Below are 23,827 nucleotides of genomic sequence, written 5' to 3' on the forward strand. Positions count from 1 at the left end.
CAAACACGGGTGGGTGTGACAGAGATCTCATCTGCATTTATCTGCACTGTGATAGCTCTTCCTCAGCAGGAAGTAAGAGGCAGCTGAATAGGCAGCATCCTGTTTCCCACACACAGGGCTGATTATCCCCTACTGATAGTCTTGAACCAGGGCTGGGATGAAAGGGGAACCTGTGCACTTCAAGGGCCTGCTTTGAAGTCACCCTCACTTAAAAGATACAACCTTCCTTCTCTCCAATTGTTAAGCGCTCTGATATCCTCCGGGATCATGTTCGCGCTATATAAAACTTTATAAATAAATATATAAATAGAACTGGGTATAAGTACTGGGGCTGTGACCCTACCTATACTGTACACTACTGGACCAGTGAAGAACTCTGCCAGAAGTAAAGACTCCTGTGCTACAAGGTTTGCCACTCTGCTTGACTACTGCTCCGGAAGAACTGTTTTTCTACTTTACTGTGCTTCTCTGTTGCCTACTGATCTCTGCCCCGTGAGGTCAAGGACTGGATCCATCTCACTTCTACCCAGAGTGACTTCAAGGGCTTGCTGGCTTCCCCCTGTTCTGAAGTCTCAGTGCCATCAAAGACTTCCTTCAACTTTGCAACGACACCTGGACTCTGCCATCTGTGAGTCCTGCCCTGCTAAGTGGTGCCAATCCAGTTCTGGACCCTTGATAGGTGATTTCTGCTGTCCAGAACCATAAAAATCGGCGCAGTGAAGACTTTGTGCAGATCGGAACCAGAGCATTGCCCTTCGATGCTGACGCAAGAGATATTCCACAACGTCCCTTCAAAGGCCTGGGCAACTTGATGACGATGGACAGCGTGGCTTTATGATGATGCAGCACCTGCATTGTAAAGGGATTCGTCGACGAAGCCTCTATCGCCTGCGTGGATCGAAACTGACGCATCAAGTCTCTAACGTCACTGCTTGCTCCATCCAAGGTACTTTTTCAGAGGCACCTGTGTAAGTTTTGTAGCCCGCCTGCCCTCCATCACTGACTGAACTTTGGATTGACCCCGGTCCAGCACGGCCTCAAGTAACCCCTCAGGGCTTTTTGCTTCTAAGCACTACATTTTGATGTAATCTTTAAGAATTCATAACTCTAGTTCTACTTGTTGGATTTTTGTTGTTTTGGTCTTGTTTTACTCATATTCTTCTAACCCTGTGTGGAATATTTTTGTGGTGTTTTCCTTGTGCCACTGTGTGTGTGTGTGTGTGTTGCACAAATAGTTCACACATTGCCTCTTTAGATAAGCCTGACTGCTCTGTGTCAAGGTACCAGAGGGTGAGCACAGGTTATCTTTTAGTGTGTACCTAGCTTACCCTGACTAGAGTGGTGGTTCCGCTTGGAGATACTGCATACCTCTGTCAACCAGAAACCCCAGTTCTAAAAGCATTGTACTGTCCTAGGAACTTATAAGAAACTTAAATATGCCAATTAGGTATGAGCCAATATTACCATGTTTAGAGGAGAGAGCACAAGCACTTTAGCACTGGTTAGGAGTCATAACGTGCACAGAGTCCTATGGCCAACAAAAACAAATTCAGCCAGAAGGAGGAGGAAGGCAAAATGTTTAGGGGTGACCCTGCAAATAGAGGCATTTCCAACAGCTGCCTTTAATAAATACACCGAGGCAAATTACTTGGACAAAACTAACATTTTGGGCATAGGAAAAAGATGCAAGCCTTTTATATGATTTATTGGGAAGATGATCGGGACAGAGACCTCTTCTTATAGGCACTTAAGGATGGTTTTAATAAGAAATTAAACTAGAAAATGCATTTAGACACCTTGAAAACTTGGGTGTTGAAAACTGTAGGAGAGCTAAAGTAATTCAAAAAGGATTTTATTGGCCCGAGTTTGATTGGGAGAAGCAAGCCTCCTTTTAAATGCACTGGTTCAAGCTATAAGAGTAGAAGCCAACTTGAATTTTTGAAACAGTATAGCAATGTACCTTAGCTTACAGTTCTGGGACAAACAGTTAACTGTTCCTAACCTAAAAGTGTCAAACGTTGCACTAACAAGATATGCCAGAATGAATTAAAGTGGGCATGATATGTAAGGGTGCGCCTCAACTGGATAGTTAAATATTTTAACATGAATGATTTTAGAATGTAAGACCCCCTACTGTTATCCAAGAAGGGATTACATGAAATAATTTCTATGGAATCCAGGTTGGAAGATCTAAGTCACCTGGCCACAAAGAGCTCTACCTCCTGCTTAAAAAGTCCGGGCAGGAGATAACTGCGTACCGTTATGTCTCAGAGTTATCTAACCTTTCATTGATAAATGTATTACTGAAATTCCGAAGAGGAATGAACCTAGTGTACACCCGCTGAGATAAATTAAATCGCTTCAAGATGTAGATGGGATTTGTGGCGTTGGGTAAGGGTACGTTGTTCTAATGTACATGTATTGATGAATTGTATAGATTTTAAGATATCAAGGTGCTTATTTTTAAAACCTGTTATTTAAGGTATAAGGGCGAAGAGGGATGCAATAAGGTCTTTATACCATGTATAATTTTTTATGTAATATGGGCGCTGGGTAGGTTTTTATTGACTGTAAAGGCACAGGATGTTATTTTGATTTTAATGAGAATGAAAAAATATTCTACTGTTTAAAAAAACAAGATCTTAATAAGCAGATTGTTACTGCTGCTACTGCACTATGCATTAGTGCATAGAAAAACCCAGGAAAAGTTACATCTGCACAGGTATTTGCTGTTGTGCATAGGAGTGGAAATTATCTTTGAAATAATGGAAAAAACTGGTTGGGGGAAGATATTCTAGAATCTTTGCAACCTTCAGAAGTGCGAAAATCTGGAGCTTCCCAAAACATTAGTGGGCAAAGAAAAACAAAATTGCCCATATTTAGGATCCCAATCTGTGCAAAGTGAAAATCCGTGTAAAGGTTTTATGAAACGTTTTATTTCAATGAGATTTATCTGAAGTAGGCTAGTTTCGACTGCCCTACTTAGGTTGGTGTTCTACCTGACAAGATTTGTTTGTAGATGCTGTCACCAGGACTGGGCTGAGTGTGACACACTGGCATCTCTCGTCCCACTACAATAGTAACATTGTAGTGACAATTACCAGATTTTCCCTTTAAATTTTAAAGCAAAGTCAATCACACCTGTTTTATTACTGATATATAATATTACTGTATATTGACCGAGCTCATCTTAATATTAAGCCTTAACTTTTCAAACTAATGTGTAAACCACGTGTGAACAATCCATTTTCTGTTAATAAACAGGGATAAAAAAAGTTGTTAACTAAAAGATAGATCAGTCCATCAGCTAACATCTTGTGATTTGTTCTTTGTTTTGTAGCCTGGAGATGTCCTAATCCCACAGAATGAAAATGGAAAAATCCTTTACGACAACATTGACTTGCGCGACACGTGGCAGGTATGGATATATAAATCCATGCACAGTCCACTGCATCATTCTCATAATGCTGGACTTTGCCAATTTAAGTGCATCGAGTGAGTTTATTTATCAGAACAAGCTAACAGAACTACATCTGTCATTTCAGTTTGCAATATGAACACCACAAGTGAGTCTTATGCTGAGAACTTTGGTAAACGGGTTCTCACAATTAGAATTGCCCATCAGGATGGAGGTGTAGCTTAGAAACTCTGTGGATCCCTCAGACACTGTCACTAAAGAGCCCCATCCCTTCCATTCAGGCACAATTGTTTTTCAGCTTTCATATAGCTTGGCCACCTCGCCTCCTGCCAGTCTCTCTCTAAAGCTTTCATGCTGACTTTTTGTCAGACTCCAAAGGCAGTTGTGGGTGTTTCATGCTGCTACTTTGGTGTTATTACTTTGAAAATTGGTAAAAATGTGTTCTGATGTTCAGGGGCATTTAACTGATATTTTGATTCTCGATTATCAATTTACGAATTTTAAACAGACACATTTGGGGGCATATTATCAAGAAACAGAGTTAAAATTATCGCCGCTTTAGTGGCAGAAAACTGCCGCTAAAGCGGCGATAATGGGCTTGATAATTTGCCCTTGAGAATTCCCATAGAAGCCCATGTTCTGGTGTCAACATGAGCTTCTATGGGAATTCTCAAGTGCATATTATCAAGCCCATTATCGCCGCTTTAGCGGCAGTTTTCTGCTGCTAAAGTGGCGATAATTTTAACGCCGGACCTTGATAATATTCCCCTAAGGCCTTGAATGGAGATTTGGCAATGCGATTTTGATACTCTCACTCATTTCTTTCTTATAAAGGGGCATATTATCAAGCACGGCGTTACAATTATCGCCGCTTTACACCAGCACATGGGCTTCTATGGGAATTCTCTGCGGCATATTATCAAGCCCATTATCGCCGCTTTAGCAGCAGTTTTCTGCCGCTAAAGCGGCGATAATCTTAACGCCGTTTCTTGATGATAATAGACTTTTCATACTGACAATTTTGGGTGCTTTCATCAATATTCAGGGATTGTATTTAATTGTTTGAAAGTTTCAATAACACTTGAGAACAAGTTGTGTCCATTGGTGAGGCACGTCATCGAGATTACAGGATGTTTTGAACAGTAATAGGACCATCTGCTACTAGTCACTGTATAATTCTTGGTGTCGTGGAGGGCATTTCAATATAATGATCTAATTCTCGTATATGCTCATTTCATGATTTTTGAGGGAGATTTGATGACATGGTAAATCTCCAATGCTGCTTGTGTCTGAGAATTTGGTAAGCTTTTTAAAGGGCTCGGCTATCATTTGTTCCCTAATATAAGAATGCACAACAGTGCTTCTCACATCCAAATGGTGAAAGGTATTTTGGCAAAATCCCTTATAATATATAACCAAAACAGTAATTTTACTGATGTTGGCACATATGTAGATTGAATGTGCTTTAAAATGATGTTAAGTTTCTCCGTTTTTAGCAATAATTATTTAAAGGAGAATTACTCATAACAATGAACTCACAACATATGAATATTTAGTCACAAATATTAAGCCTCTAGTGCTACATGACACTTTATTGCTTATTTTGTAATATCTATTGTGTGGTTGAGGACCATTGCCCAACTACTACTTGAGAGTGTAAGCACAACACTTTTCTGAAGGTAGCAGCTATTTAGCAGTGGCCTGGTAAATAGCGACTTTTCCCTGCTATTTACTTGGCAGCTGACTAAATTGTAGACATTATTTACTATTTGGCCGGCTGCCTTTAAAATAGCAGAGAAACTTCGCCAGATACCCAGCCAATAGCTAAATAATAAAGATTCTGCAATGTTTAGCTACGGCCATGCAAATAGTAGAAAAGGTTCTCTATTTACCCGGCAGCTGGTCAAATAGTACAGATTCTGCACTGTTTGGTTGGGGACCATTGAAATAAGAAGCAAACTTTACTATACACCTGGCCACTGGCTAAATAGAGGATATGTATTATTTGGCCAGTAATCAAGCAAACAGCAAAGAAACGTCGCTCATTACCGCGCTGCTGGCAAGCCAGCAGACAATATTTACAGTTTGGCCAGCAGCCATGCAAACAGCAAGTCAACTTAATTAATTTCTTGGTTGCTGGTTTGATAGCAGAAATGATATGCTATTTCACCGGTAGCCAGGCAGATAGCAACAAAAAAGTCAATATATACTCGGCTGCAGGCTAAATAGAAATGATGTACCGTTTGGCCAGTGGCCTTACAAATAGAAAACAAATTCATTGTTCACCTGGTGGCTCACTAACTATTAGACAGCTTGTACAACTAGTCCAGTAGCAATGCACATGGTAGAGGAACTTCACTATTTATCCAGATTATTCCTAAACAGCTTAAACTTTGTGTTAATGTGCCTTAGGCAGATTTCGACACGTACTTACTATTAGGTAGAACTGCAAATGAGGAGTGAATATAATTGGTATCCATCTTCTTATGAAAGTTAGGGTCCTGTCGTATTGTTATTTTTTCGTTCACAAAATGCGGTAGCCTCTTGCACACTAGGGGTGGGCGGAATTTGCGTAATCGCGTTACGCAAATCTCCGCGAAACGGTAAAAAATCTCCGCGAACACGCAGAAATTCCGCGAACACGCGGAATTGCTTGTTCGCGATGCTTTTTTCCTGTTCACAATCGCTGAGTGCGTGCTCGGGGAGAAATATCTCGCGAACACGCATTATGAGAATGCGAACAAGCAAAAAATTTCGCGAAGTTGCGGAAAGCAGATTTTTGGGCAATTTCGCATTCTCCGCGGAACGCGAAATTACCCAAATTTCGCAAATTCCGCGAGCGGAACGAAATTTACCACCCAGGCCTATTGCACACATAGTTTAGGCGGAAGGAAGACCATTTTACAAACCAGCCTATGTACTGTTAGGTTGGTTCAGAAAATACCGGATCACAAGGGGTTGCAGAATGACCTGCCTAATTAATATTCATTACGCAGGTGCCAATTTGCGATCCTCTGTTATTGGCTGTAATCATAGTGATGGTGGCCAGCAGGTGACAGCACACCACCATCCCTGTGACTGCATTCCAAATGGAATTTTTTTTTAAGCAGCCTATGTTTTATAAAGGAATCAGCGATGCTTTTTTAAAAACATTTTGTTTCTGTTTTGGAAAACTTCTTCCTCCCTCTGAGGCTGCCAACATGATTCCCAAAGGGAAAGGGCTCCTAAGTGGAACACTTCCCCATTGCAAATTAGTTACGAACCAAACTTGGGGATCGTTATCTCATCAGTGGTTTGTGAAAGTAGTTGTAGTCATAAACTATCAATAAATTCCTTTCTGAATTGTAAAGGGGTGAAGAGAAAACCTTTTCATGATCCCTCCTATTCATAATTCAGAAACAACTGCAAAAGTCCTCTTACAACTCGTAAAAGGGGCTTTGCACATAATTATAAGCACTTTTGTGGCCACAAACCTGGTGTTTTGGAAGCATCAGTCCTAACTTATAGTTAGATCCGGTACAGAACATTATGTGATTATGAGTAGTTTGGGGCAAACATCCTACTGCAGGAGCAGAGGAGCAACACATTTAGAGAGTGTGAACGACTGCTGCTGTTCCTGCTCTATTGCATTTACTTTCTTAGCACAAATGCTGCTTCGGGTCCATTTTTGATGCAAGGGTGGTTTTTGGGCCAAGAAAATGGTGTTCCCTGCCTAATTCCACATCAGTTTGCTGTAATTCTGTGTAATTACGCTACACTAAACTACACAAGTTACACCTACCCCTACATATAGGTCTAAAGGTCCCAAATGTTTGAATGTTTCTCATTTATTTGGCAGACGTGGCACAGATTGACACTCCAATGGCTAAGAGTAAGTGACTTAGGAGGCCTTTTTTGGAGCTATCTCCTTCTCCACACATTCTACCTGCAGAGGTGGCTAAGAATAAAGATGATTAGAACCTTTACAAGACTAGTTGGAGCTGTTTTCTCTTCTACACAGATATACTTGCTCTTACTCACAAAGCCATTGGTATGTACCAGGTCCAGATATAGAATTACCAAAAGGCTTCACGTTATCAGTCACTCAATCAATCAATTAATAAATCAATCAGATATTTATAGAGAATGCAAATCACCTGTGAGGGTTTTGAGGTGCTGGAGATGTTGATCTGCTGCATGATAGGAACATCCGGGACTTGAGTTATTTCCTGATTTGCTGGAGTAAAGTTGTGATCCTGAGGTGCAGGGGGAGGTTGCATCATGCCTTGGCTGCCAGGTGTGTGAAGGCGTAACCTTCGATGTTGGTGTCTGCAAGGGAGAGGGAAGCGGGTTGGAGGTGTCTAGTCATTGGTGGAAGGTAAGGTGTTTGTTGATGTGTGCTGGTCCTTCATTGTGCAAGCCCTTGAGGGCGAAAAATAGAGAGCCCAATCGTTTAAAAAAGGACTAACCCTCCTCTAGGTAAGAAAACAATAGGTTTTCTTATAAAATCCTCACCAACCAGGGTTACTCCTTAGTGGCATGCTTCATCATTGGGTCCATCTTGTTCCGCTGCAAAACTAGGGGTGCTACGACCTACAAAATATGTGCAAACATTTAAGGTGCATCCTAATGATAAAGGAGATGTAAAATAATTGAATTGGAAGGGTTTTAAAGAGAGTAACATTAAAAATACCTGCCCTAGTAGGTAAACCCTTATTTATTCTGGCCTCTAGTTGGTATGTAGAAAAACAAGGGGGAGAAAGAGTAAGGAAAGGCTCTAATGTGCCTACCCTCCTAAGGTCAACGTTTTTCAAGCTGCACCCCATATGCTTTTCATCAGGACATGGGCAACTAACTCCCAGATTCCACTACTGTTGTACTAATCTCATGCACACTGCATGCCCGACAGTAATATTTTAGTATGGTTTTTACTGCACCTACTTGGTAATTACTGTCTGTAACTCTGTAAATACATAAGGAGAGAGTTAGTTTGTACATCCCTACGTCCGTATACATGAATCAATCACTGTTACTACTGTAATATATTGTGCACTATGTATTATTTTTGGTGTGCCCATGATTTGGTGATAAAATATGTGAATAAACATCGGGCCCGATTCACAGAACTAACTTAAGACAACATCCTAAACTTACTACCATTTTGGTATTCATAGAAGTCACTTACTCATTTTGGTATTCACAGAAGGCACTTACTCATTTTGGTATTCACAGAAGTTAGCAGTCCTAACTTTAGGACTCCTAAATGCCTTCTGTGAATACCAAAAGTCTTAAAGTTAGGATTTTTCTCAGTTTAGGAGTAGTAAAGTTAGGACTCCTAACTTTAGGACTCCTAAATGCCTTCTGTGAATAACGAAAGTCTTAAAGTTAGGATTTTTCTCAGTTTAGGGGTCCTAAAGTTAGGAGTCCTAACTTTACTACTCCTAAACTGAGAAAAACCCTAACTTTAAGACTTTTGGTATTCACAGAAGGCATTTAGGAGTCCTAAAGTTGGGAGTCCTAACTTTACTACTCCTAAACTGAGAAAAATCCTAACTTTAAGACTTTCGGTATTCACAGAAGGCATTTAGAAGTCCTAAAGTTAGGACTGCTAACTTCTGTGAATACCAAAATGAGTAAGTGCCTTCTGTGAATACCAAAACTGTAGTAAGTTTAGGATTTTGTCTTAAGTTAGTTCTGTGAATCAGGCCCTAAGATCAGTTGCAAGTGTGTGCATTTTTAGTGTTTTCCCCAAAAGAACCTTGTAGTACAGCAAATGCAATCTAGTGACTTGACACGAACACACATAGAACAAACAACACAAGTAAAAACACACCACATACATAAAAGATGCAAAATTTCTGGATAATGGGTCATCTGGTTGTGAAGGAAACCTGTTGTCACACTCTACAAGATAAAGCATAATACATCATTAAAACATTATGTATTATTTGTTTTGTGCGTGAAAAATATGGAAACAGGTGGCAAAAAATGCGCTTACCACTCCAAGGTTTCACCTCCACCAAATGGCCTACTATCTCGTAGCCGGGGCCCTCATGTTACTGATGCTATGTACCCCGAAGTACTAAATGCGGTGCAAGCGAGCAGTCACAGCATCCTAGCGCTGCTAAAAAACTAGACCACTAGACTTTTAAAGATGCCGGCTCCATAGGGGTACTCTGGTCGCCCATAACGTTGATGATAATTGTCAGGAGAGTTTTATGATGCAATGTTCATAGGTTATTAAAATGACTTGGTATTGTCAACCCTAAATCCCAATTTTTTGGTGGTGTTCAATGGAAGGGAGAGTTTGATGAGCACAGGTATGTTATGGTATGCTGGGTTAGAACATGCTTACAGGGAGTCATATTGCATATAAACGTATGGGTATGGTTATGGAGACGACTAGGGTCATATATATGTGTGTCAAGCAGCTAGGGCCATCTGATAAATTGCCCCTATTAAAAGTTGTTGTTCAGACTCTCTATGTGTGTCCTAAGTTTAAAAACCCAATGTTGTTCTCTATCCAGCAACTTATATTCAGAGTTCACTGGGTCACTTAGATGTTCCAGGATCACCCACCGGTAATCCTGCGCTGTGTGCCTCATCTCTATATAGTGGGTTGACATTTTTGTGGCGGCTCATCCACATCTCAAATTACTGCGATGTTTGCAGATCCTTCTTTTTTCCGGGTTGTCAACCCTACATAATGTAGGTTGCAAGGGAACATTATTGGGTATAACACCCATTGCATTTTGCAATACGTTAATTTCCTCAGTTGCCAGGTCATATTATTGTTAAAGGAAATCACCTTAGTTGTGCTGAGTTTTGTACTGTCTGGAGTCTCTTCTAGTAGGGAGCAGTGATTCCTGCATAGAGTGTGTCTAGTCTGCAGGTGATGAGAGTATGCATGACTGTCCTTCTGGCGTTGACTGGGAGCCATCTGAAGATGTTGCAGAGCTTGTGAAGTGTGTGGAAGCAGGCCGACTAGACTGCATTGGCTTGTTTTTTCATAGATAACTTGCTTACAGGATGATGTCAAGGTTGCGGGCGTGGTCTGTTGGGTTGGGGAGAGCAAAGTTCTGCGAGCCACCATGCAACATTCCATGGCAAGGTATTGTTCCCAAAGATGAGGACTTCCGTCTTGTCCGTGTTGAGTTTGAGACAGATGCCCTTCATCCAGTCCATGACGTTCATTATGCATCTGTTGAATTTGGCTTTGGTGGTGGAGGGGACTACGGACAGTGAGAAGATAAGCGAGGTGTCATCGGTGAAGGAGATGATGTTGAGTTTGTGGGATCAGATAATGTCACCCTGAGGGGTTGTGTAGGTGTTGAAGAGGGTGGGGCTGAGGGACGATCCTTGGGGGACTCCGCAGATGATCTTCTTGGGCTCCAAAGTGAATGGTGGAAGATGAATCCTCTGGGTTCTACCGGTGTGGTATGAGGTGATCCATTGAGGGCGTCTCCTTGGATACTGATGTGCTGGAGTCTATTAATCAGGATGTGATGGGTGACAGTGTCAAATGTGGCTTACAGCTCCAGGAGGATGAGGGCTGCCATTTCTCCACGGTCCAGGATTGCTCTGTCGCCGGTGTCTCTGATCAGTTGGTGGTTGATTGCTTTCTCAAGGACCTTTTTTGGATAGGGGAGCAGAGAGATGAGTCAGATCTTTGGTTCAGCTAGGTTGGCGGATGTTTTTTTCAGCACGAGTCGCACTCCAGTGTGTATCCAGTCCTCAGGGAAGGGCTGAGGTTATGGAGGTTATCTCTACTTTTCTGAGTACGTCGCCGATTGTCTTGCTTCCAAGGTTGAATATGTGATGGGAGTCAAAAGAACAATCCCCTTGGAAAACTCGTCAAATAAAACCATAAATGTTTACATCCACTCTCAAGCAATATCGAGATCATACACTCAAACTCAGAGGTGCAAAATTGAAGGGCTTAATAATCAAGTCAAAAAATGTGTTACAATATAAAATTTATTAAAATGATATATATATACACAAACAATTGATCATAATAAAATCACAAATTTTATAATAAAATTACACAAATAAGTATTGCATTCAGTTCAAGACAAAAATCATGAGTAAAAACAAATAAAAACAAACAGCGAGTGAGAAAAAGAGCAAGAAAAAATGATTTCCAATCAAGAAAACATCACAGTTATCAGACAACAAAGTAAATCAGCCAATCAAGGTGCACACTAATGGATCAAAAACATATTATCAGAATAATAACCATAGAGTATTGCACTTGTCTCTAATCCGTGATGAAATCAAACAATCAAAGCATCGACGCATTTCGGTGGGTCCGAAGATTTTTGTGACCACCACCTTCTTCAGGAAAGTAAGAAAATCTTCCACACTCGTAATTTAAAATTTTATTTCTAGATATAAAGAGAAAGAAAACCATTTTTGAATTGATTAGAAAGCTCTCAATCAGCATCCTCTTTTAGAGACTCACATCAACTCCCAAGCTCACAGTGTGACCATCGAGCCACACACATGTAACCCTCATAAAAACATTGTCAGAGATCACAACCATACTGCATTCCTTCCTCGAACATGATCATGTATTGGTCAAAAATACATATTCCATTATACATCAGGGGCAAAACATACCTCCAAATATGAACACTGTCCTGATCTAATACAGTTCCCAGCAGTTTTGTCGCCTTCTCCTCCAAACACAACTGTATAAAGTGTACAGGAGATTAGACACAATCGGTCCTATTTCATATCTATACAAAAAAAGCTATATTTCTTTAAATGTCTACCTTAGTCCAGACAGGAGGCCCTTTACTTTAAAGCCAACAAGTCCCTTCTTAATAGGTCTCTCTGATATCGACCCGAAATAAACCAAAGAGGGTGAGCATCCCAATCTATATCGGGAAGAAAGAGATAAACAAATAATGCATCAAAGTAATAGGCCCTACATAGAGAGCATTGAGACTTAAACTCTAAGTATCACATATTTTAAGATGCCTACATAGTTACCTACTTTGTAAAAAGTTTCAAACTGATAACCCTTCTTGGGTAATGTCAGAAGGAGGGAAAATCTAATCTCGCTCCGCTCACTCCTTAAAAAACAGGCATATCTGTAGATAAAACAATGGGAATATTACAATAAGTTGGCACTTCATAGTGTGTGGTTCATTGCCATATACACATATCCGAGTAATGATATAGACTTAGTGAGACAACCTCTAATGATTAACTATAAAGAAGTCCCAATATATATATACATATATTTTGTGAAGATGTGATGAGGACAGGGGTCCATGGGTGCTCCCAAGTACGCTGCGTTCATAATTGGAGATAGTCTCTTGTGTGGTGAGGAGGTCCCATTTGGTGATCAGTTGTTCGGAATTTGTTTGGTTGATGGCAGTGGGAGGTTGTCATTCGAAGCTTTCGTAGATGGCCGAAATCTTGTCGTGGAAGAAGACAGCAAGGTTGTTGCACAGTTCCTGAGAGGGTGTAATGGCATTGTTGGTGATCGATGGTGAAGAGTTCCATGCTGTGGTTTGAGCTGGCTTGAATGCGGTCTGCTAGGGTTTTCTTCTTAGTTTCTTTCAGGAGGCGGTGGTACTGGTTGAGAGCTGTCTTGAAGGCGGTGTGGTTTTCCATCTTTTTGCTGATGCGCACTTCTTTTCTAGTTGCCAGCTGTTGCACTTGTTGGATTGCAATTCCTCGGTGAACCATCTGGCTTTTTTGGTTGGTCTTTTGGCCTTGGCTGTCTTGGGAGAAGCGATGTATATCAGCACACCTGAAATTATTAAACCTGGCTCAGTTCATTTAAAAAAATCTGATTAAAACACCTGATTTGTAAAATCAAAAGGCCAGAACTGGAAATGTTGTATCCCAGTGACGTAGTGCCATCTGATATTTAAGGTGATCCTATCAAAATAGAAACTATGGAATAGGGCTCCTTATGAAGTCACCAACACACTGTAATTGAGATGCTTTTTTTCCATTTCATGACGGAAGGAAGAAAAACTATGGACCTGATTTAGAGTTTGGGGGATGGAGTTAATACCGTTGGGGTGTTGGACAATACTAAACACCTCACATATGGGTCATAGTTGTGGCCTGCTTGCCATGTTCCTCCCCTGTCAGAACACAGTAGATGTTTAGTTTGGCATATGACAAGTGCATTACAATCACAGCACTGCACATAATGGTGGACAAGACATACACCATGTTGAGTACCTTGTGTGCCAAAAACTAAAGTCCTAAGTAGTTTTAAACATGCTCTTTAGGGAACATAGGACGGTATTCCCTAGCATGTTTACCTTTGCACTCAGTTCGAGGAATCTAGGCTTTGAGGCATCCTTGGGCACCCCAACACACATCCACAAACTGAAAGGAGCTGTATTAAATACAGTGAGTGTGATAAACACCCTCGAAAGACACGTCATGTGGCTTTCATTGGAGACGTTAGTAAAGGTTCACTTGGCACACTTTCGGTAACGCTTAGAACATTGACGACTGTAGATACTTGACAGGTTGTTAAAGTTTAGTCAACGTTCATTTTCAGTTGTCAGGCACCAACTAAAAGCACGTCTTGCTCTATATGTTTTGAATTTTTCTTGTGGTGTTGTCAAATTGGTTGATGATTGGGTGAGAGGTGGTTGGATTGCTTATTCCGTACTGTGGTGTAGGAATGTGATGGGTCCTTGAATGGCAACGGTATGTTGATGTGAGTTTACTGCGGTGTTGGATTGAGCCCATAGCTAATGTTATGAAAGTCTTGTGTGTGGTGCGTGAATGGTGTGTGAAAGGCCCATAAAGTTGTTAGTGCTAGTCATGGCTTTATGGTTCACCTTTAGTAGTCTTGATGTCAATATTCTGAAACAGTGATTAGGATTTGCTCTTAGAAGCTAGCCCTTAAGCAGGTGCCAAACCCAATCTGTGTAAGTGGTGGTTTAACTTCAAAGATACAGTATCAATCCCTCACTTTTTGGAGAAATGACACACACTCCACAGTTACCCAAATGGCTAAAACAGGGTAGTTTCCAGTGGACAAATTGGATGTGCCCATGTTGCATTTTCTGCCCTTTCCAATTGCATCACTAGCCCACCAACAAAAACTGGGTTCTATTTTTATGTAAAGACATGGAACACTGGGGGGTTGGCAATTTGGGGATCCCAACTGATTCCAGAAATTTCAAACACAAAATATAAATAAATGAGTGATCTTAACCAATTACCCCAAACTTTCACGTTTTTCTGGGCATTGTAGGAAAGTGAGTGGGATCAATGCAATTCACACCATCCTGGACACCCCTGGGTGTTTAGTTTTCAGAATAGTCTGGGTATGGTAGTTTTTTTCTGGGTGGCAGCTGAGCTAGGGCCCAAACATCACAGCTACCAACATTGTGAAAATAACAAGGATTCTGCTCTGTAAAATATAATTCCTCCGTTCTGTTCCAGTGTTATTTAGTCACCGGTGCTAGGCCCAGCCGTACAAGTTAGGTACTATTTTTATTGCCAGACATGTGGAAACACAGAATAGTAGGACATTTGTCATTACCAATTGGATTTCTTCACATTTGTGCCTTCCGAATGTAAGCCAGTAAGTAACAAAAAAGACATTTTGCAAAATGTCCTCTGAATGGCATGCTAATATGAGTACCTACAAATCCAGAGATGCACAAATAACCACTACTCCATACCTCAGAATCTTACCACTGCTCCATAACTCAGAATCTGGTGTGCATTCTAGAAATACATAGGTTTCCTTCATACCCTTTTTTGACTATATTTTACCATATGAATTGCTGTTTACTCTGTGCATGAGAAACCATTGTAAGTTGCAGCTCAGTTGTTGGGTCTGGGTATCTCTGTGTCTTAGAGAACCTACAAACCCAATATATCTCAGAGATCAGAAGGGTCTAGCGGATGTACCGGTGTATGGTTTTTGTAAATCAGCCATTGTGACAAGAAGTTACAGATGAAAACTCTGTCACAATTGGTTAGTTTTTCCTTCTCATTTCTCGTATTGTTTTATTTCAATAGTTAGTTTCTTTGGGAAAGCCTTGAGGAATTTACATAGATGACCCCTTGCTGAATTCAGAATTTTGCCTACTTTTCAGAAGTGTATAGCTTCATCCCTGTTTTCATCACAAACCTCTTAGAGATAATACCAAAAGTGCAGTAAAAAAATATTTTTTGCTAAAGTTCCTGGAAGCTGGAAAGATGGCGATGATATCCTGTCAATTCAGGAGTTGGATACAAAACTGTTGGCAATGTTGGCAATGGAAAACTTAAATTGAGGCTTGAATGACATGGGCAACAAATATGAAGCAACCTGGTGCCTATTGGTGGAATACCTATCAGGCGGTGGGCTGCTTTTGAGATGCCCACGGGCATTGCAATCATTAAAATTGCCTCATTGCTGAACATCTGGATTGTGCTAACAATAATGTGTGTTATTTGAGATGTGGGCAATTATTATTTAATATTTAAATTAATCTCATGCTTATTCAGAGCTTTAATGTGGGAGGAGAGGAGAGGGAGGTTTGAGGGGGATAGACAATTGCTGTAAAATGTTTGCAACTAAAAACCCAATTAAATACAGTTTGAAAAACTAATATTTATAAAGTAAATTAATATATTTAAATGAGTAAGTCATTTAGTAAACTTTTATTTTGAATTAGTAATGCGGTCTAAAAAATTATTTTTATAGTTCTATGGTAAAAATATATATATATTTTCTTTTACATTTATATTTTACAATAAAATTGAATATATTTTTTAAATGAATATACTTTAATCATTTACACTAATGTTTCCCACAGAAGCACTCCACCAAGTCGATAGAGACCTCCACCAAGGTGGCAAAGATCTCCTCTTACATGTGAAAAGTTCCATGTAGTAACTTTACACTCTTAAATTTGCCCCCCTTGGTTTCAGGAGGTGAAGACTTGTTAGTCTACACTGTGGAGTAAATTTACGCAGAGAATTGGTGAATAGCTAAGAGTAGTACATTCCTCCAAATTGTAAGAGTAAATTCATACGTGTTGATACTCATGCGTAAATTTGCCTTTGTGAAAAGACCCCATTGTGTCCAGAGCAGAGCATCATCATAATATGCACCAAGGATCAATGTTATCTTGAAAGGAAAATAATGTTTTCAGAAAAGCTCATGGTCGAACAGTGGTTGTAGAGTGTGAAACTGAAAGCAAGAATCTATACTCACAATACTCACCACAAAATCAAACCTTTCAGGACCGAGTTTAGTATGTCCATTGAAATTTTTTATAATTGGAATAGATTCAGATATTAAAAGTATAACAGTATTTATGAGTTTATAAATGAATAATACATTAACTTTGTGCTGTTTCCTACACAGGCCATGGAGGAGTGCAAAGATGCAGGCCTTGTGAAGTCCCTAGGTGTGTCCAACTTCAACCGTGAGCAGCTGGAATGGATCCTGAGCAAACCAGGGCTCAAATATAAACCTGTCTGCAATCAGGTAAGATGGCCTTCGCAAACTAACACAAGGGGCTCGAATCGTAAGGTTTGTGTAGTCACATGGCTATTTCAGATTCTTAAGGAATTCAAAAACACTTCAAAGTGTAGTTCAAGAAACCTGCAACAGTAGCAACTTTCCAGGAGCTCTTATGGACAAACATTGCGTTCATGTGAGGGGTTTCTCCCATCAGTAATTGTACATGTTTTACTATTGGGCATGTGAAAATACCTCTCCATGAGTGTAATTGCATTTTCTTCTTTCTCTTTTGAAAGGAAAATATTTCAGGATTGTTCCTAGCTCTTTTCCCATTGTAACACTTGATTTATCCCTGCTTCTGACAGGTTTAAACAGGTGTAAATATTTGACCATTTCCAGGATGGAAAAGGTTTGAGGAAAAAGTAGAACATGTTCACACACTTTCAGTCCATATTCACTTTGGAAAATCAACATCCCTCAGGAATATTTGTACTCATGCTTAAATGTTTTCTTGTATGCTTTTCAGGAACAAACCTCTCAGAAAGTCAAACCAATTATGAAGAATTCTAGATATTGTGGCCTGGCTGCCGTTGGGCCATCAGAGATAGGTTCTCATTCACCCCAGTGGCTTGGTGACCAGCACTTGAAAGTCTAGATGATCCTGTGAGTCTCTTTCTGGTGCCCTGATATCTTTCATCTGGAAGAATGTTCATGGGCTGGACAGGAGCCTATGCTGCATAACCAAGCTAAGTCAGCACATAGAAAACCAAAATGCTCTTGAGGACAAAATACAGGAAGTGAGGGTGCACTATTGACAGCCAAACAGCAGAGGAAAATAGCCTCTAACTTACTAACTGGGTACAAGCTAGAGGCATTGAAGCACAGACCCACTCATAGGGGTGAGAGACTCATTTGTATAAGGCACCTGTTACTCACTGTTTATGAGCCCCACTTCCTGGGGCACAGTCTCTGTCATTGTTTGCAAGTCTCTCTTCTTGTAGCCTAATTCACCAAACTATTCATGTGTGTTTTATCTACTAGGGTTAAGGTGTTCACAAAATGTGATCTTGCACTTATTTATCAATTTACCCATGCACAATATTACCCCCACAATAGTGCAATATTGCACGTGTGAGTAAATCTCGCTCCATTAGTGTTCCAAGGTGGAGATGCCCTGGAAGGTTTGTAGCTATATCTCTTAAAAGGGGTCTGCCAAGATACAGTTCAACAACCTAGGAGCCTCAGTTAACAAATAATCTTAGAAGAGTTTCCTGGCCCAGGGTTCATGATCACAGTGAACTGCATTCAAAGATTTATGATTTATTTGTGTATTTTTTTTCTGATTTTGAAAATCTTTGTTATCATCTAAGTCAGTCGAATTAACTCATGGAGAATTTTATAAGGTATTGAAAGCTGTATTTTCCAAAATAATGATCCAAAAGAAACCTATTGCTGGGAGGAAACATGAGTGGTTTAACACAGAGTATAAATTGGCAAAGAGCGAGCTGAGGAGGGCCATCACAGAGAGTAGCCACCTAGATGTAGCCCCAGTGCACTTAGATATAAGGTTGTTCTACACAGAGCTAAATGTGACTGGGCTGATAAGAACTGGCAGGACTTGCTGGCAGCTGCTAGGTTTAATGATAAGTGCTCTTTTTGGGATCTTAGACAGTGTTACTACCCCTTGTTACCGTATCCAGCCTGAGAAGTGGGTTAACCATTTCTCTACATTATATGTTAGGGGAGAAGATGCCAGCTCTGAGGATGTTACTCCTGATCAAACTAAATGCCAGCTTTTGCCATACCTCTGGGCGATAACAATGCTGAATTCCTTTTCAGTCTAGGTGATACTCTAATGGCCATCAATAGACTAAAAACAGCAAAGCCCCTGGGCCTGACCGGATACCCGACGATTTGTACAAGTCTCAGCCCTTTGTGTGGGCCCCATGTATTAATCTCTTGGCCAGCGTTATAGCTGCTGGGGGCGAAATTCTAGACACATGAAATGGGGCACAGATAATTGTCATATAAAAGAAAGGAGATTCCTCGGTCCCTTCCAACTACAGGCTGATTACTTTAATTGATAATGTGCAGAAAGGTTTCGCAAGGCAAGTCCTGGAAAAATTGCAAGTATGGATAGACAACAATGAGATTCTGTCCTCCTGCCATACAGGCTTTCGTGCCAAAACAAGAACATGCGATCAGGCCTGTTGTTTCACATTACTTATTGGGAAATATGTGCTGCTAAAAAACCAAAAACTGTATGTGGTATTTGTTGACTTGAGAGCAGCATTTTATCTTGTGCCCCAAGAAACCCTACGGAATGTTCTGTTAGGCTTAGAAGCCCCCGCTAATCTGGTCAATTTTCTAGAGAGAATGCACGAGGGTAATTATGTTCAGATTCAGTGGGGATAACAGGGTGAATTACTCTCACCAACTTTATTTCCCTTGTATATTAATGAGGTGGCCAGTGAACCTATGGATTGTAGAAATGATTACCCTGTTTTAAATGGAAAGAAGACATCGATCTTGCTGTTCGCAGATGACTCCCTGCTTTTTTCCAGGACCCCAAAAGGCCTCCCAAACCTATTATATAAATGACTGTCTTTTTGTGCAACTAGGGGTCTGGAAATTAATGTAGAGAAAAGTAAATTTATGGTCTTTGGGAAGGGCAAGGTCAGAACACAGATGATCAGATTTGCAGATAAACCCCTTGAGAGGGTAAAAAGTTTGATTATTTGGGGGTTAGGCTGACAGTTCTATTAGGATGGGAATCGTAACTCAACAATAGCGATTTCACCCTATGTCACAAGTCTTAATCAATATTATGATACCACAAGCCAACCTAGATTTTGCCACTAACCCCTGAATTGGAGGTCTATCATGCCAAAGCACAAAGTGCTGAGCTCTATGGAGCTGAGATCCGGGGTCATGCTGTCACCCACAAATTGATGGTGTGTGAGAATATTTATGTTAGATCTCTTGTCCTGACCAGCACTCCAGTGACCCCATTGTTATTTGATCTTGGGATCAAGAGAATTGAGGATGTGGCATCACTAAAACCTCTAATGTACTTTTTGAAACTGTGGACTACACCTGAGTTAAATGACTACAGCAAGCCATTGTGGGAATTGCTAATGATTAGTGGTTCCTAAAACAATCTCATGGCTCCAAATTTTTGCAACCTGGTGCAGTTTGCTGGGAATGGGCAGTTTGTGGGACAGCCCAGACAGGGCAAGCAAAAAATATTTATTTAGTGTAAAAGACAAGTACTGGGCGTATATGTAGATCAGTATGTTACGAGTGTGACCACTTGAAGCCTAACTACCCAGTTCTTATCTTTGAAGCCATGGCCAAAGTTTGAGCCCTTCTTAGATCTAATCTCGTCACCTCTAGAGGAAAGTTTGTATGTGAGATTTCGCCTGGGCTGTCTACCAGTAAGATCTTTAAGTACTGGGCCAAAGATCAAGCTTCATTTATGTGCCCTGCATGTGACCTGGTCCCGTAGTCTGAGGAACGTATTCTATTTTTCTGTACCAGCTACCATTTCTCCTGTGGGAATTGGATTCAACCAATATGCCTGAATGTGACAGTCAGGCAATATTGGGTTGCTGACACAATTCTAAAGGCTGACACCTCCAATCCTATTGTTTTTGCTGTAATCCACTTTTTATTAAATGTTTGGTTCAGGCGACGGACGTTTTTGACCCAGAGCAATAAGGAAGCTATTCCACCTGGTATGTTATTACATGACGGATCCTTTGGCTGCTTATTACGTGACACATTTTCTACTGGAAAAATATTAACGATGAGAAAAATGCATCTAGTGTTTGCGATCGACATAGCACTTGATATTTATAAGAGAGACTATAAACCCTGGTGGTTTCTGCAATGCTCTATGGAGTTTATGGATTTAAATTGTCTTTTCTTTTTCCTATCGTACAATTTAATTGTTATGTTGCTAATTTTAATATAGGATATTATGATCAAAAGTAATTGATTTTAGTATAAGATTGTTTTAATTAATGACTTTTGTATACTTTGATGGTTTAGAAAAAAGCAGAAAAAACTTATATGAAACTGAAATTATGGGTATTTATAAACAGCACTTCAACAAGTTCTCACCTTAGAGATGGCCAGGGATTAACTCCTGACCCACAGGGTGTGAGTGCTACACCTTGATCTCACTCATTAGTTGTGAATATCACACTTAAGTGCACTGGTTCACTTGTTTTCACTCATTTGGTATGAATCCCAGACTGCAGAGTCTCAGTCACCTTGAATGAGTTTCACTTCTTGGATCAAGGTCTCACCCTTGGACTTTTTCAATGTTCCCATTGACTTTAACAGAATAACACATTAAATATTGTGGTTCACAACCCCTCAGATTTCACTTGTGTGGACGGTAGGCTTTGAGATTTCTGTTGAGGTCATGCTTTGATCCTGGGTGGCCATTTGTTTACCGTTGGAATGAAGTTTTATAGTGGAAACTTGAACTACCACCGCTCCCACCTAAATACTTTCTTTCCTCAATAATTTTCTAGCTCGGTGTTCAAAAGGAACACTGTCCTCCCTTCTCTCCTATCCACTGTCAATCACTTATGCCTATCTTTTCATTTTTTACCTCAAAGCACAATATTATCTAATTTTCCTGTGGCCTTCTGCCATTATCTTACCCTCCTGGCATCCTCTTTCACTCACTACTAACCTCGGGATTTTTCCCCTCAGACTTTAACTTTTGCACACCATCAGAGGTCCCCCTTTTTCCACTTACCTTGCGCTCACCGAGTTGGCGATGCAGCGAGTGCAAGATAAGTGGTTTTATTTATTTGTTTAATTTTACCTATCCAGTCGTCAGTCGACTTCCCCCAACCCGCCTGTGCCCCACCCTAACACCCACCGCTCTTACCTGTGCTGGCCGCACCTGACTTTACCACTGCTGACCAATGCTAAAGTGCATGTGCTTTCTCCTGGTATAATTGGGTTACCCCTATTTGGCATATTTTTAATCTAAATGCTACTAGTGGGCCTGCAGCACTGATTGTGCCACTCACACAAGTGGCCTTTTACTCCTATCTCAGGCCGTCCATTGCAAGGCCTGTGTGTACAGATTGCTGTCACTTTGACTTAGCATTTAAAACCACTTACCAAGCCTTAATCTCCTCTTTAATTGTACATAGGTCACCCACAAGGTAGGCCCTAGTTAGCCCTATGAGCAAGATGCCATGTAACTAAAAGGTAGGACATGTATTTTTAAGTTATGAATTTCCTGGTAGTGACAAACAGCTACATTTGTTGTTCACTACTGTTAGTCCTACTCCTCGCACAGGTTAGCATTGGGAATTCCTTAAAACACTTTAATAATTCCTGATTATACAGGAGTAGGTAAATATTGTTTTATATCTTTGGAATTGTTTTTTTTTTTAAATATCTTTATTAATTTTTTGCCTGTTTATTACCCCCCCCCCCCCCGGACAGGTAAACATACTGTACATTAATATCATGAACATTACATTGTGGTTAACATATTTAAATAAACATTAAAGGAAAACTTTGCAAAATATATACCATGCTTCACAAAAAAACCAATTAAAGCAATAGAAAAAAATCCATGAAAGCATTGATAATAAGTCAGATTTGTAGATCTCGCCAGAGTGTGAGAGGAGTCCATATTTTCAAGCCCCTTTCACGTCGTCTTCTACCTTTCCGCTTATATATAGCTGTCTCAATATTATGCACCGCTAAAAGCCTAGCTAGCCACTGTTGAAATATGGGTGGTAGCGGATCTAGCCAAGCCGAGGCTAGACATAGCCGCCAAACAGCCATAGCAACAAATATAAAATCGTGACCATTCTCAAGATTATCTGAGTCTTCCACCCCACGTACCATTGCCTCTGGTGACAAGACAACCTTTCTGTGAAGAACAGAGGTTAAGAACTTCTCTATATCTTGTATCAGAGGTATTAACACTGGGCAAGAGGCAAATATATGGATGGAGTCTGCTTTAAATAGATTGCATCTCGGGCAGCAAGTCCCATTACCAGTTCCCCATTTTGCAATCTTACCAGGTGTATAATAGAGAAAAAAACAGGTTTTATAAAATTGTGCCTGAAGTTTGGTAGAAATAAGAATGGTTTGGGCTAGCTGATAGGAGTATAAAAATCCTTCTTTCGAAATCTCGAGTTTGCTCTGCCACCTCATAGCCGTTTTGTCTAAATCGTCAGGGAACTTGTCCAACAATAGCACATAAACTCCACCTATCGAATGTTTCTTAGAATGTATAATTGTCTCTACTACAATAGATTTTTCCCAGAGTGTTCTTACTCCAGATTTGTGAGTTAAGAAGTCCCTAATCTGGAGATATTTAAAAAAATCCTGCCAGTCTAAACCAAATTCTCCCTTCAAAACTTCAAAAGATTTAACCCCCAGATTAGTATAAAAATGACCTAATTGAGTAATTCCTAAATTATACCATTTATTAACGCAGTTATCTTTGAAAATAGTTGGTGGAAGAGTTGGGTTATTTAATACTGGAGTGTAGTATGAGAATCGTCTTATTCCTAGCACTTTTTTAACCGCCTTCCATACCTTAAAACAGCTATAAAGAGTCTTAAATTTGACCTTTTTGTGGCAAATGTCGTGTAAGTGCCTCCAAAAGTAGCCATAGCAGGAATTCCCCACCAATAGCTGAAAGATTGAGGCGGTATGTATCTCTGTATTATTCCCCCCTTGCAATAATTCCTTGCTGTAAAGTAGTACACAAGACCAATAATATCTCCTTAAATTGGGAAGTGCTAACCCCCCTCTGTCCTTAGGAAGGGTAAGATATTTATATGCATGATGGGGTTGAGCATATGACCATATGAATCTAGAAAAGGTACGTTCTATTGCTGTAAACCACTGGTTAGAAAACTCTAGGCAAACTGTCCTAAATAAATATAATATCTTGGGAAAGTACACCATTTGAATTGCATTTG

At 40.3% G+C, this 23,827-nt stretch overlaps 1 protein-coding gene across 2 annotated transcripts in view; it reads left to right on the plus strand.

Annotated features, from left to right (window-relative positions):
* Window positions 1-23,827, plus strand: part of LOC146854240 (aldo-keto reductase family 1 member C1-like) — a 454,220-nt gene that overhangs the window by 196,730 nt on the left and 233,663 nt on the right. For both annotated transcript variants that reach the window (XM_085652022.1, XM_085652023.1), the window contains 2 exons: window positions 3,341-3,418; window positions 16,752-16,874. In XM_085652022.1, coding sequence (XP_085508148.1) covers window positions 3,341-3,418; window positions 16,752-16,874 — 201 coding nt within the window. The remainder of the gene's footprint in view (window positions 1-3,340; window positions 3,419-16,751; window positions 16,875-23,827) is intronic.

This window comes from Triturus cristatus, chromosome 4_1 (assembly GCF_964204655.1).
Source record: "Triturus cristatus chromosome 4_1, aTriCri1.1, whole genome shotgun sequence".
NCBI classification, from domain to species: domain Eukaryota; kingdom Metazoa; phylum Chordata; class Amphibia; order Caudata; family Salamandridae; genus Triturus; species Triturus cristatus.